The 13,993-nt window shown below is 41.9% G+C and overlaps 1 protein-coding gene across 2 annotated transcripts; it reads right to left on the bottom strand.

Moving 5' to 3' along the window:
- Positions 1-10,925: 10,925 nt before the first annotated feature.
- MC4R (melanocortin 4 receptor) lies at positions 10,926-12,509 on the bottom strand. 2 transcript variants are annotated; one of them, XM_054191844.1, is made up of 2 exons: positions 12,492-12,509; positions 10,926-11,798 (listed from the first exon to the last, which is right to left on the bottom strand). In XM_054191844.1, the coding sequence occupies exon 2, from the start codon at positions 11,688-11,690 to the stop codon at positions 10,926-10,928; it is 765 nt and encodes a 254-aa protein (XP_054047819.1). In that variant the 5' UTR covers positions 11,691-11,798; positions 12,492-12,509. The 2 variants fall into 2 exon arrangements, with proteins under 2 accessions (XP_054047819.1, XP_054047818.1); XM_054191843.1 differs by lacking the exon at positions 12,492-12,509 and having other exon boundaries at positions 10,926-11,921.
- Between the last annotated feature and the right edge of the window lie 1,484 nt (positions 12,510-13,993).

The raw sequence follows: 13,993 nt of genomic DNA, 5'->3' as shown, positions 1-13,993 counted from the left end.
GATACATCATACTTTCTGTCTGCATTTTTAATTCCTGCATTAGACAGCAGATACAGCAAATGAGGAAGTTTAACTGATATTCTTTAGGGGAATAAGATAAGAAAATATGATGAGTACAACATTCTGGTTAAGAAACTAAATCTCAGAAGGCAAGAAATATAGCCCAAGAGGAGATCAAAACTCCTCTGCCTTAAATATGGTCTTAATGATTTCATAGTAAATTGTATTTTTCCACCAAGATATTAGTTCCTTATTTCTTAGGGCAACATGGAAAGGTAAGAAAGCCTATGAATGTGTTCTACCTCTTCTTTCTATGGCCTGCAGGAAAGATGAGGCCCTATGAAGACATATTTTCACAGTGTACTCCAAGGCACTCACTGGCTACACTGCTGTATCCACAATACCTTTTGGGAGGGGAAGGCTGTACCTCAGAAGGAGACAATTCAAAACTCTCCTTTTCTTTGTACACCCAGATGCACAGAGAAGCGCTCATCTCCGTAAGCATCTCTCCTTGGGATTTCCTCAGAGCATCCTTCTAAATGATGGTTAAAAACCAAACTCAGTTCGGAATAAACTAAACTTTTCCATTGAGCATCTAAAGCTGTATCCCTTGAGCATCCCAACATTTGAATAGCAGTCTCAAGGTGGAAGTAAAAGATGGATGAAGATGGCAGGTGAGATCATAGAATCATAGAATCATAGAATTGTTGAGATTGGAAGGGACCTTTAAGATCATCGAGTCCAACCTTTAGCCTACCCTGACAAGAGCCACTTCTAAACCATGTCCCTAAGTGCCCCATTCTACCCTTTTTTTAAACACCTCCAGGGATGGTGAATCCACCACCTCCCTGGGCAGCCTATTCCAATGTTTAATAACCCTTTCAGTGAAAAAATGTTTCCTAATATCCAATCTAAACCTCCCCTGACGTAACTTGAACCCGTTTCCCCTCATCCTATCACTTGTCACCAGGGAGAAGAGGTCAGCCCCCATCTCTCTACAACCTCCTTTCAGGTAGTTGTAGAGGGTGATAAGGTCTCTCCTCAGCCTCCTCTTCTCCAGGCTAAACAACCCCAGCTCCCTCAGTTGTTCTTCATAAGGTTTGTCCTCCAGACCCCTCACCAGCTTTGTAGCCCTTCTCTGGACACGCATCATGGAAGATGAGCCTTCCATGTTTAAGATCAAACTCTATGATTGATGAAACGTCAAAGCCATTTACCAAATGTAATTAATTCAGTGACAGATGGCTATGCTGACAGTGTTTAAATATAATTTGGAGTGGTAGTTCTTCCCAATGTATCTCTGTGGCTGCAAATTCAAATGTCCAGTGATAATACAGATAAAAGAAAGTGTCACTAAATGCTTTAATATTTCTAGCATGTAAAAACGTACTGCCACAGTCGAGAACTATTTTTTGGGAAACAACAGCTCATTTGGATCAGAATTCAACTTGAGAGAGGGGATGTGCATATACTCCAGTTAGGAAGGAGATAAACCTAGAGTTTGTGAGGCCTAGCAAGTGGAGAGAAGGTGGTCAGGCAGCCCAGGACAGAAGTGAGCTCTCCCCAGGAGCAGCAACATCCAGGGCAAAGAGCAGAAGTGGCAATAAGCATGGCTCTCACTGGGGTGAAGGCAGCCACGGGGGACACCCACAGCGATGCTTTGGGTACCTGGTTACTTCCAGGCAGCAGCACTTCCTCCAGAAGCTGCGGAGGGGGTTACCAACCAGAGAGACACACACACATACATAACACACATTGTTTTATGCATTTTATGCTGCCTACATAAAATATGCCTGCATACCTTAAGACATATGTAAGCAAACTGGCAACTGGCCTCATCTCCCAGGCAGCTCCATATCAGGACATCAGGTGGATTCCTATAGGAAAGCAGCTTCTGAGAACAGCCATTGTTGTCCTATATCAGAGCATAGCATTGTCCATATGGGTTTAGTCTGAAGCTATCCTACCTCAAGCAGTGGCCATCCAAGTCCCCACAAGACACATTCTTGACAATCTTCTCACCGTTCTGGTTATCCTCAGCACTAAAGGAAGAAGTCTGACGGAGGTGACCTGATGATGGTATAGCCTGTTTCCATTCCCTCCCCCAGCCACATCTCTGGCCAAAACATCATTTGGCACCATCCTTAACTACATTGAGTAACCTAAGGGAGGGGTATGCACAGTCAGGATACTCTGCTCTCTGTCTCTCTGCAGTCCCAGATAACTTATGTTTTTGTTCCATTGGTCCTCACCCTTTCACCATTCTCTGTTTCTTATCTCCAACAATCATTTGGCTTTCCCCAGGTCTGTGTCTTTACACCTCCACTTCACCTTTTCTTTTTTTTTTAATTTCTATTTCTTCTTATTATTTTTAGTTGATGGGAAATGATGTTTCATATAGTTAAGAATGCTTCTCTAAGTGGGAAACCAATAGGAAGAGTATGCCCTGAAACTGGCGAGGGAAGGCAGTTAAGTGTGTATGATGTTGCTCCATACTTCTCCCGTCTCCAGTTATGTACAGCTCATAGACTTTCTGAGCTGTTTCTGGATGTGTGCCATTAGTAACACTCACTGGATTTCTCGCCCAAGAGTTTGGGCAGTCCTTCCTTGAAACCATGTACACTTTAAGTAGCCACAGCTCTCTGGCAGTAAGCTCCTTAAACCTACAGCCTGCTTCCATCATATCTTCTGAATCCTGCTTGAATCACCTCCATGAAGTACCCTCTATTGCTTTCATTGGGAGAAAGAGTTTGCCTCTCATCTATCTTTTCCCTGGCATGTATCTTTTTATGGACATCCTCCTTAAATTGCTAGGGACAGGGTTAATTCACTAGTCACAATATTTGAAAACAGTGAAAAAACAGAGTCCAGGCCTGAAGTACAATATTCAGCAGGTACTTACATCTATTAATTTTATAGTAAGACAGTACAAACATATCACTGCTCTATGACCTGTTTGCAACTTTTCCTGTCTGAGAAATTGTTGGGGTTTTTTTTTTCAGAAAACGTTTGGCTCATTAAAACTAAAACAACAATCCTACACCCTGCCTCAAAAAGCCTTCTTCTAACTAAACTTCATTTAATAAGACAGCATCTTATTCACCTCATTGATTTTACTCCCACAGACAAATCAAAAAAATTACAACTCTTTGAAGGAAAAAAATGAACTCTTAGTCTTATTAGTATCCATGCTCTTGTTTTTCAATATCTACATGCAGTCAATTTATATGGTCTAAAGCATCTTGAGCATTTCTGTTCTGTGCAGTCAATCACAACATTTCTTTCAGAGCTAAAATAGCTGAGATCAAGGGAATATTCAAAGCTGGGAATTTATCAGATGGTGCACCATTTATAATTCTGTATTTCACAGCTGAGGCACTGCATGTGGCAGAGGTGAATGAGGTTTCACAAAGTGACCACACTATTTGGATACCTAAAGGATATTTGAGTATTCAGAATATTTGGATATGCAAAGGATCCTAACGTTGTGGCATCCAAAATCACAGATATTAAGTTCTGTCTGGCTGGTATTCAAAAGTAGGTAAAGTCTTCTGAAAACTTAGGTAAAATTTGGCTAAAATTATACGTCTTATGGTGTGCTTATGGTGTTTAAAAACCCATAATCCTTTCATTTTAGTGTAGATATCTTACTACAGACCAAGCTCTTACTGGGACATTGGCTCTGATGTTATTGGTATAAAGATATATTTGAAACATGACCCATAACAAGGCCTGTAAGAACATGAAAACACTTCTAGCAAATAACCTGAGCTAATATCAACCTAGGTTACTCAGGTTTTACCTCTGAGTTTTTACCATTGTCCCATTCTTGTGAGCCAGCCAAGTGCTATCCTCTGCTTTCAGGGAAGGGAACAGCCTGGGTCACCTGGTTCTACTAAGGTAGTGAGAAATACGGAATTTCCTGCAGGAATGATGGAAGCTTCGCAGATATGGATCCTCCATGAGGCTAGAACCAAATTTACAGTCCATATCCATAGTTAAACCTTGCATCACCCGGCTGTTGGGTATTGCATTCCTGATAAGCAAGCAGATTTTCAAGCATGAGAGGAGTTGTTTGAAAAGCAATAAAGATGGATCATCTCTTGCTTCTGCTCATCCCTCACGGATTCACTGTCTTAATCCTTTGCCTTGGGCAGTTGGTAGGTGATGAATAGTCCCAGATGCTGGTGTGCACTGGTACACAGTTCACAAATAAGGAGAGTTTATACCAGCGATAGCTTTAATATTGCATGGAATACCATCCATCCTCTTTGACCTAGAGGCAACTCGCACTGAGAACCAGCATCTTTGTCTTAGAGGGGAAAATTAGGCTGTCTGTATTACTTGTGAGTGTTGCATTTCCATGGGTAAAGCTGAAGATAATAATCATAACAAAGCAATGACATCCACCTCAGCTCCCCAGTAAAAACTTCAGGATAATAAATAGATATTTATTTCTACCAAACATGCATTATTTGTGTTTGTCTTCATGCACAGCCAAGATTTTTTCCAGTTTTACTGTGGCTGTAAGTGTATCCAGATGATTAGAAGCATCAGTGATAATATATGTTGCATGCTGTGAGATGAATTTCAATGTTTTAATGCAAAAACCCACTTGTCAATCAGAAACTTGGCAGGTTTATGCACAGCCAGTTAACTCTATGGAACTATGTGGCTATCTGCACAATTCCTGCTTTCCAGAAAGCTTTCAGACTTCCTCGTCTGAAATTGGGAAAGTGTGGAAAGTGATTACCTCAACAGTAGCAATTTAATTTTGCTTTTTTAAAAAAAAATTCAGACACCTTCTTTTGTCTTGCCTTTCAAGGGGAAAACCAAGTGGTTTTTTTGTTTGGTTGGTTTTTTTATAAATCAGCCTTCAGACTGCACTGAATACAATTTAAGAAGGCTTGCTGGGATTTTTTTTTAATGATATACTTGAGGGGTGTATGTTGAACTCTGCATGACCTGTGTTAGCATGAGAAGAAATCTCAGAACCGGACAGAGAAGTTATCCCCAGAGAAGGTATTTTTAGAGCAAATATTATCTTCATAATATGTTTGGATGTCTCTGCACTTCAAAATGGTTGCTGCAGATTACTGCATGAATAAAGTGTTGTGTTTATGCTCTGCTGATACTGGCTACAAATGTATTTGGACTTCTGTTTTTGTTTACTCGCCCACTACCTTTTGCAAAGAATAAAGCTCTAATAAGCTGTAACGTGTTTCTTTCAAAAATAATTAAGCATGGCAAATTGCACACGTATACGGTTTTACAGTTTTCTTTCTGCCACCCGGAAACCTATGTAAATTGCTTTTTATTGACGCATGGCACAACATATGTAAAGTTTACAATGGCTCCCCACTTACAGGGCCGGTAGAGGCTGCAGCCTGCTGGGTTGGGAGGGATGTGCCAGGGTCGGATCTGGGTGGTAAAAGGCTGGCTGCCGTTTCCGCAGAAAGGACCATCTGAAACTCGGTTAGGGAAAGTGGATCATTCTGAAGACCGAAATAATAGAAACAGGATGGGATTCAACGGCACGGTGTTCGGAGTCATTAATTTGGAAGCTAATAACAGGATTTGAAGCTCTACAGTGAGAGCTCTTCAGCTGGAAAGAGCATAAGAGGAGAACATTTTGGGTTGATTAGTTCATCGTGGGAAAAGAACAAAAAAAAAAAAAAAAAAAGAGGCACTCCAAAGCTGCGGACATGATAGAGGCAAATAATTTAGGGGAGGCGTCGTCTGTGGAACTGAACTGAGATGTACAGAGCAATGGGACTTCACCTGAAATTCTTCTTGCAGTATTGTGCTGCCTACCATCTTGTGCCCAGCGCAGGTGCCCGGGTTTTGGCAGCAGGGTGGGCCCCTGGGGACCCTGAGCGGCCGGGGCTGCCCCGTGCCGGACACAGCCGGTTCCAGCCGGCTCCAACGGCCCCAGCGCAGGGCACAGCTGAGCCCCTCAGCCACGGGCGGGCGCCGCGGGGAAAGCCTGGCTCAGAAAGGGCAAAACGCTGTCCGGCAGCCAGGGCTGAGGGAAACCGGGTGAGAAACAGCCCTGCGAGCCCCGAGGGGAGAGCGGGAGGAGGGGAGGAGGGGCTCCGGGCGCCCCCGCGGAGATGCCCCCGCGGCCCCGGCAGAGACCCCGCTGGGGCGGGGGTTTCCCGGCAGCCCCTGGGAAGGGCCCGGCCTGGAGCAGGGAAACGTGTGAGGAGGCAGGAGCGGCAGAGAGGAGCTGCCGTGGGCTGACCGCAGACCCCCATTCCCCGTCCCCCTCTGCCTCTTGGGCAGGAGGAGGTCAGGGAGTTGGGGATGAAGGAGTGAAGCTGAATCTGGGAAGTAAGCGGCAGGGGAAAGGAGTTATTTTGATATTTGTCTTTTTGTTTCCCACTAGCTGACTCAGTAATTAAATATTTATTTTAATCGGCCATAAATTAAGTTCATTATTTCCAAATCAAGTCTGTTTTGCCTGCAACAGTAGTTGGTAAGTGATATCTCTGTCTTCATCCAGAGCCACGAGTTTTCTCGTTCCTTGTCCCAGGAAGGTGGGGAGTGAGCCAGCAGCTGGGTGGAGGTTTTGCTGTTCGGCAAAGGCAAACCCACCACACCGGCAGGGGATGGCTCGGAGAGCTCAGACTGATGGCAGTCCAGAAATATATAAATACACAAAAATACATCAAACGTGAAGGAGAACAACTGAAGCAAATGAACAATGTTCGTAAGGGAACCAATAGGTCAAAGCGGAATTGATGAATACATTTGCATTACAAACTCAAAGGGGGTGATTTTAAATCCACAAATCTGAAAATCTCTTCTTCTATGAGCAGTGTGGGCAAAAATATGAAAAGCAGCTTGGACAACAGAACCATTTGAAACAAAAAAACCCCAAGCACGGTCTCCATTTTTTAATAAGTGAAAGAAGTATTTCATCCGAAGAGAAAACCCTAGGATACTTGAAATATGATTGCAGGGATCGAAATATTAATTTAAAATCTGGAGTAATTTCTGGACAAACAATGAAGTTTTCATCCCTAAAGCTACATTTTCTGAGAGTTCCTTAGAGTGGGATTGAGACTGCAATTGTCATTCAAGCCTATAAGTAATAGAATATATTATAAATAACATCAGGACCAAAGTTCTTTTTCACCAGAATACAGCTTGAGAATGAAGGAGCCCACAATGAGCATGTTGTAAAATAGGATCTGTTTAACAACAACAAATTCATTTTAAAATTACATCAATACTGTGTACTCTGCACATCTATTAAAGGCATAACTGAAGGCATTGTTGTTGCTGCACATTCAATAACATGTGAGTCCATCGATGCATTTCTCCTTGCTTCCAGATGACGGTATGTTTCAGTTGTAAAGGGGATCTTGGATCATCATTCAAAATCCACTCTACTGAGACCAACTGCAGCCTCCTAAGTGCTTTTTGGAGTCCTTTGCTTTGTTCAAAAACTACTTCAAAGCTAAAGAAATGTCCCTTTTGAAGAAAGACATTGGCTTCAAAAGTTTTGTATGTTATATTAAAGCCAGTAATTGGGAAAGGGCAGAGGACACTACCATCATTTCCCAGCTCTAGCAAAGACTGCCTTCTAGGAGACTGGGGAAATCCATTAGCCCCTTTTCTCCAGCAGAAGTGAAAATGTAAATCCTTACACCTGTAAAGTGGAGACAAAACCATTTCCTTGCCACAGAGGAATGTGCCATCATTACATAACACGACTAAAATGCTGTGTGCTAAAGTGATTAGGGTCCCAGATACTTAAAGAAAGAAATCTCATTTTCTTAGAAGATTTTTAAATAGAAGAACAAAGCTCCAGCAAATTGAATGTAGAAAATAATCTTCCACTGTCCCCACTCTCTAGCAAGCCAGAGGAACTTATTTATCTTTCACAACACCAATTTCTATGTCTCTCTGCTGGAAAGCTGCCAGAGCTATAGGCAAACAGAAACTGATTCAGTTACTCAGAAGGAACGGAGTATCTGGGAATAAGAAAATTATCCATGTAGGAGGTTTGCCAGCAATTTCAATAAATTACACTTTAAAAGACAGTACCATGAAATGAAAAAGTCCTCTTTAATTAAAAACTCCATCAAGAAAAGTATGTATATGCATTTAGCTTTATAAAATCAAAACAGAAGAGCTGCGAAGAGGCTCAGAGTTGCTAAATCTCTAGTATAAGCTAGTTTTAAAAATTGGATTTCTAAATGAGATTTGGAGCTTAAGGGGGTCACTAATGTCTTGATTAATCTTAGCCCAAATAAGCACAAAAGAGATACACACATTCTTTTTGGAAACTACAAGAAAACCATTGATGAAAACCTTCACACTAGCATTATACAAATTAATGGTTATTTCTCTTCCCCTTGGGTTGCAAAAAGAAGTGAGGCTGTTTTAAGAATCAACTGGGAGCTCAGGAAGTAATTTGCAGAAGCACAGCCTCTTCACAATTCAGATGTGTTTAAATTAGGTGTCTGGTCCTTGTATAGACTAAGGGGAGAAAGAGGGACTTTCAAGGCAATGTTCAGAGCACCTAAGGTAGTATTTTACTCTTGTGCCACTTTCTGCTGGACCCGCTCTGCATCCATGGACTATAAAGATAATATCTGGAGCCCAATATCATAATTTACAGTACTAAAATAGCTGAAGAAAATGAGAGAAATCAAAGATCCAGTGAGATTTTGTTCAAACTTGCGTCAGCAATTTCTTGCATTATTACCAGAGCATTTTGCATGGCTATCATCATGTCTTGTGGGAGAGTGAAAGGCATCTAATAAAGTCCATTGGATTTTTGGATAGACTATTAATTTAAATACATTCTTTTTTTTTTCTCCCTTTGAGCTTTAATCCTCCTTCTCTGGCATTTTTTATTCTCTACCCAGTGGAACCAGGCAGGGATGCATTATTGAAATGTTTATAGTTTCCTCCAGAAAAAAAAAATTAAATAGAGTTAATGTAGATGTATTTCAACATCTTCCACACAGCAACTGTTATGATGCGGCCGTATCATTTACTAAAGCTGAGAGAAGGTAACAGGGGTGTGTTGCAAGCAGTGTGGTGGATGGTTGCCCAAGTGCAAGAGTAGGGTGTAGGAGACCTGATTTCTCTGCTGCTGGTCTACCAAGGGACTTTCTCGCTCTCCCTGTCAGCAAACTGAAGTTGAAGATACTGAGACCCACCTTAAGTCCTTCATGCCCTGTGACCGAGGGCCAAATGTTTTCACAGTTTTACAATATCCTGAAAAGTTACCGACAAATGAAAGATCAGCTTCTGTCTGGAGAAGAATCCCAGGTAGCAAACATTTGGCTCTCACAAACAACTTTTCATTGTATGTCTGTCTTTAATGAGGGAACAAGCGGCTTGATGTTACAAGCAGTTTCCAAGAAAATTAATGACTGCTCATCCAACTAATTTACTACTCATCTTGGTAAAATCAGGCATCCAGGGTTAAAACCTAAATTATTCTTTACATTCAATTTTGACTTTGTAAAATCAGAACAGGTCTTCTACCAGTTACCACAATGTTTTTATACTTCCTGGGAATAAGTATTTTAAGTTTTCTATACCTTTGCATAGAAGCTGATATTGTGGAGGTGATTAAGGGACACCTTCATGGAATCCTGTGTACTCACAGTTATACTTTAAACACTTCCAAAAGTGCTGAAATCAGGGACCTGAGGTCCCTATTATAATTTGAGGGGAGAGAGCGTGGCGTTTTAGCATGAAACTAACAACACATCTATTAGATGCCTGAAAAGGTGAACTGACTTCAAGCAGCAGTAACACAGAGGGCTGCCAGATACAGAGCATGGGTTTACAGACTCGTTGGCCAGCGTCCCTTCCATGTGATAGCATTGCCCCTGCACAGCTCGTATGCTCCGCAGCATGGCCTGAAGTGCTCAAGACAAATTAGCACATGCCTTGACTCCTCTGGGATCCTGGCAGTGGATCCCATCTGCTAACACCACACTTCAGAAGAGAGGGCAGCTTGTTCTAACAAGGATGTATTTTCTTCTGAAGCACAGAGTCCTTCTTCCCCACAGCACCTCAGAACAAGGAAGGACTGAGTGTTCAAACTGAAGTTCCTTCTGCTTATTCATCAGGTAAATCTCTCAGTGAATCTTTACACTGGTGCTGGCTCTGTCAATACTGTACCTGCTTCAGGGCTGAATGGAGGTTTCTAGTCTACCTGAGTGCCAGTCTAACAAATATATCCAGGGCTAACTGATGCTGCAGGGAGCAATTTCACCTTTGCAAAAAGGTACTTTCAGGCATACAGCAATCATCATCTTGGAAAAAACTCAGCAGACCCCAAGCATTTGATTGTCTGGGTAGCAGGCATTTGAAAAATATTGTTGTTGTAAGCAATAACTGTAACAAAGGACAGAATTGCTGTTTGTGGGGTAGGAGGAAAAGAGTTCAAAATGAACAAACACGACTTGTTGGTTGCAGTAACCTTTATGAAAAATCTGCTTTCTAATTCCAGAGAACCTCTAGTCCATTAATAGAGAAGCATATGCTCTATTTTTAGCTGTATATAATGTAATGGATAGCTATAATTACTTCAACAAAATAAGGAACGGCAAAAATAAGTCAGGCAAGTTATTTATTTTGTCATCAGTTAGAACATACAGCTCCTCATGTTTGTTAGTATTTCACATTCATCATTACATTTATTTGCTTACTTACAAATTGGTATGAAGTGCTACTTTGTTTTCCAGCCAAATAAATTACAAACTGTAGATATCACAAACGTTACACAGAAATATGAATTACACGTGAACGGGATACAAGGATGAGAGGGAGGGGAGACAGAAAGAGATGCTCGCTCTTAAGGATTTAACCCAAATTATGCTGAGAAAGAGGATCTGAATGCTTGGAAGTCTGTGCTGCATGTTGTGTACACAGTAACATATCCGCTCGGTTTAATATTTGCCAGGCAAATCACAAAGCCCTCTCAGGCTACAGCAGCATATAATCTCCTTGAATGTTTTCCTGAGCTCCTGACTCCGGAATGCATAGATGAGTGGATCAATGATGGAATTGCACATAATAAGGATGAGGTAGAAGTTGAAGTGGGACATGAAGCACACACAGTAAGGGTTGTAGGGGCAGGAGATGTAGAAAATCAGGTGCAGGAAAAATGGAGCCCAGCACACAACAAAAACTCCAATCAGGATGGTGAGAGTGATGGCCCCTTTCATGTTGGCCCCTTGGCGAATAGGGCCAGTCCCTGGAAGAACAGCAATCTTTTTGATATGCATCCGAGCCATCATGAACATGTGGACATAGAGGGATGCCATGAGAATGAGCATAGTGAAGAACATGCTAATAAGGCAGATGATGACAACACTGCTGTCAGAGTAGATGATGAACAAAATGCCTGAGACTGTGCAAGCAGCCCAGATGCATGTGATGATGACCCCTACGCGCTTCACGGTCATGATATTATGGTACTGGAGGGCATAAAAGATAGTAAAGTACCTGTCCACTGCTATTGAGAGGAGGCTGCAAATTGATGCAAGCAAGGAACTGCAAATCACTGAGTCAATGACATTGTCAATGTTTATGGTAAAGCTCTGTGCATCTGTGTCTGTATTGTTTAGCAGCGTGATGACAATAGTTTCTGATCCGTTAGATACACTCACTAGCATGTCAGCCACTGCCAAGCTACAGATGAAGAAGTACATGGGCGAATGGAGGTTCTTGTTCTTGGCTATCGCCACAATGACCAAGACGTTCTCCAGCAAGCTGATGATGCCCAGAGTCACAAACACTTCGGGGGATACAAAGAGTTGCTCATAGCAGCCTCCAGAGGAATGGCCCTTTGCATTGGGCTCGCTGGCACCTCCGTGTGGTCCATAGCTGTGGTTCCAGAAATGGAGTGGCTGGAGTGTCCCACGGTGCTGGGTGAAATTCATCTTATGGAGACCCCCTTTCAGCTTCCTGCTTTTAAAACTCTTGTTCCTTTTGCATTCCTTTGAAAACCTTCTTTTGCTTTTCAGCTTGGGAAGAAAAGAAAAATAAGCCAGTGCCGAGGCAGGCAGCAGTTCAGAACACTTTGACTGCCGTTACAAAATAAGGGTTCAAACTCAGAAATGCTGGTTTACTCTCTCACAGATGCAGTTTCTGATCATCACATTTAGCTTGGTGATCTATGTCACAGAGTCCCAACGGTCTGTAAGTTTGCATCAGATTCTCCCCTATGGTCAGTTCCTGTTTAGTTCACTGGTATACTGCAAGGTTTTTTTGTTCCTTTCCATTAAGAGAGGCAAACATAAAATGCCCAAGTGACTGCTGCGGAGCAGAAACTAATTTCAAACTGCAAGCACCAGTCTCGCTGTCAGACAGTGCATGCTGGCTGCCTGTTTTATGGTGTGTGGAGGAGAAAAATATTCAGGGCACTCTCCGCCTCTGCTTTGCCTTCCAGCCAATAGGGCTTGGCAGCCGCAGAAAGTCGAGGGGCTGCTGATTCTGAGCCTCTCTGAAACATCACACGGCACAGCAGATTCAGATGCAGCACGAGCTACCAGTAGCTACAGGAAAGCCGATGGGCTACCAGAGATTTATTTTCCTTCTTTAACTTCTCAGAATAGTATTTTAATACTGATTTTTAATTAGCAGTTGTTACAGAACTGTACTAGCAATCTTACAGAATTCCTGCAGCTGAACTGACAGCTTTTTTTTTTCAGACTGTGATTTACTGTGATTTACTCTTGCCTATTCCGTGGCACAAAATTGCTTTGCCTTGTATATGTGGCAAAACAGAAAAAGGACAAGGAAACAAGACAATACTTATTTCCTCTTGGTTCTCTCTCACAGATCTCCCTTGCATTTCTAACTTTTCTGTGCCTTAGTTGTCCATTTGCAAGATGTGTTGTTGTAAGGTTGCATTATACTCTCTAAACTTCTTACAGTTTTTAAGAAATGGAGACCATCTAAGGATCAAAAACAGAACAAGGAGCCAAAGTCACACATGGCTTAATAAATTGTCCTAAAGAAAGTGGTTTTTTCGAGGTAATAGCTGTCTTCATCATCTTATTTCCAGGAAGGAAAAGATGATACAGTTGATTGCAGAAGCCCTGTAGCCATCAAGAATTAACATGTTGGGCAGAAAAAGAAAAGTCAGTATTTGGAACAGATGAAGGAAAGCAAAAGAAGACAAAGTTGCAACCTGTGAGAAATGGGGATCATACAATGGTAATGACACAAAGGTGTCAATAAATCTCCTAAAAGTTCATCTGGAGGGATGCTCCTATGCTTACCTGGCATGAGCTGAAAGTCAGCTTGTGTGCAGTCTGCGAGGGAAAGCCCTTGAGAAGGAGGAGGAAAAAAATGGCAAATTAATGTGAAGAGACAGGGACAAATGTGGTTTTGCTGTTTTCTCTTCAAGCATTGCAACTGAGGATTGAAAAACAAATATACTGAACAAAGCCTAAAGTACAGGTAGATATTAAACCTATGGAAGCTATAGGAAAGTCAGTCACTACACCTGAGATTAATGTTTGCAAGGAAGTTGTTTGAAGGAACATTTTCAGTCAACTACCAGGAAGGCTATGGAGGGGTCTGTATCTAAAGCAGGAGTCTATTTTCTTCAACCTCTCAAACTTTTTTCATCTTCCATGCATTACCTGGTTTTAAAACTGCTATAAAGAGATAAAGGAATACAGCACGTCTGTGGAAGCACAACTATCTGTATTCAACATCCCAGCACCAGGGTGAAGCATGATTTTACTTTCACATTTGTATTTGCTATAGATCTGTGGTTCTAAAGACCTATATCAGAGGAAAAGCCTCAGACCATCATTTCTGGGCCTTTCCCCAGACAAAATAAAGCTGAAACATAAACACCCAAGACAAACAAAATAACTTGCTGCACAGGAAATCCCACATTTATCCGTTTGGGAAACATCATTCACCAGCACCATCCTTGCAATGAAAGAACAGCTAGCTGCTGAGAGGGTGAGATTTACTTTCCTATCAAGACATAATG

Source organism: Rissa tridactyla, chromosome 2, assembly GCF_028500815.1.
Source record: "Rissa tridactyla isolate bRisTri1 chromosome 2, bRisTri1.patW.cur.20221130, whole genome shotgun sequence".
NCBI lineage: Eukaryota > Metazoa > Chordata > Aves > Charadriiformes > Laridae > Rissa > Rissa tridactyla.
Note: the sequence above shows the minus strand (reverse complement) of the source record. Positions and strands in the feature narration are given on the sequence as shown.

What these genes read in the sequence shown, in the direction of transcription:
- MC4R (XM_054191843.1), bottom strand. Translation starts at nt 11,921, where the DNA reads ATGAATTTCACCCAGCACCGTGGGACACTCCAGCCACTCCATTTCTGG.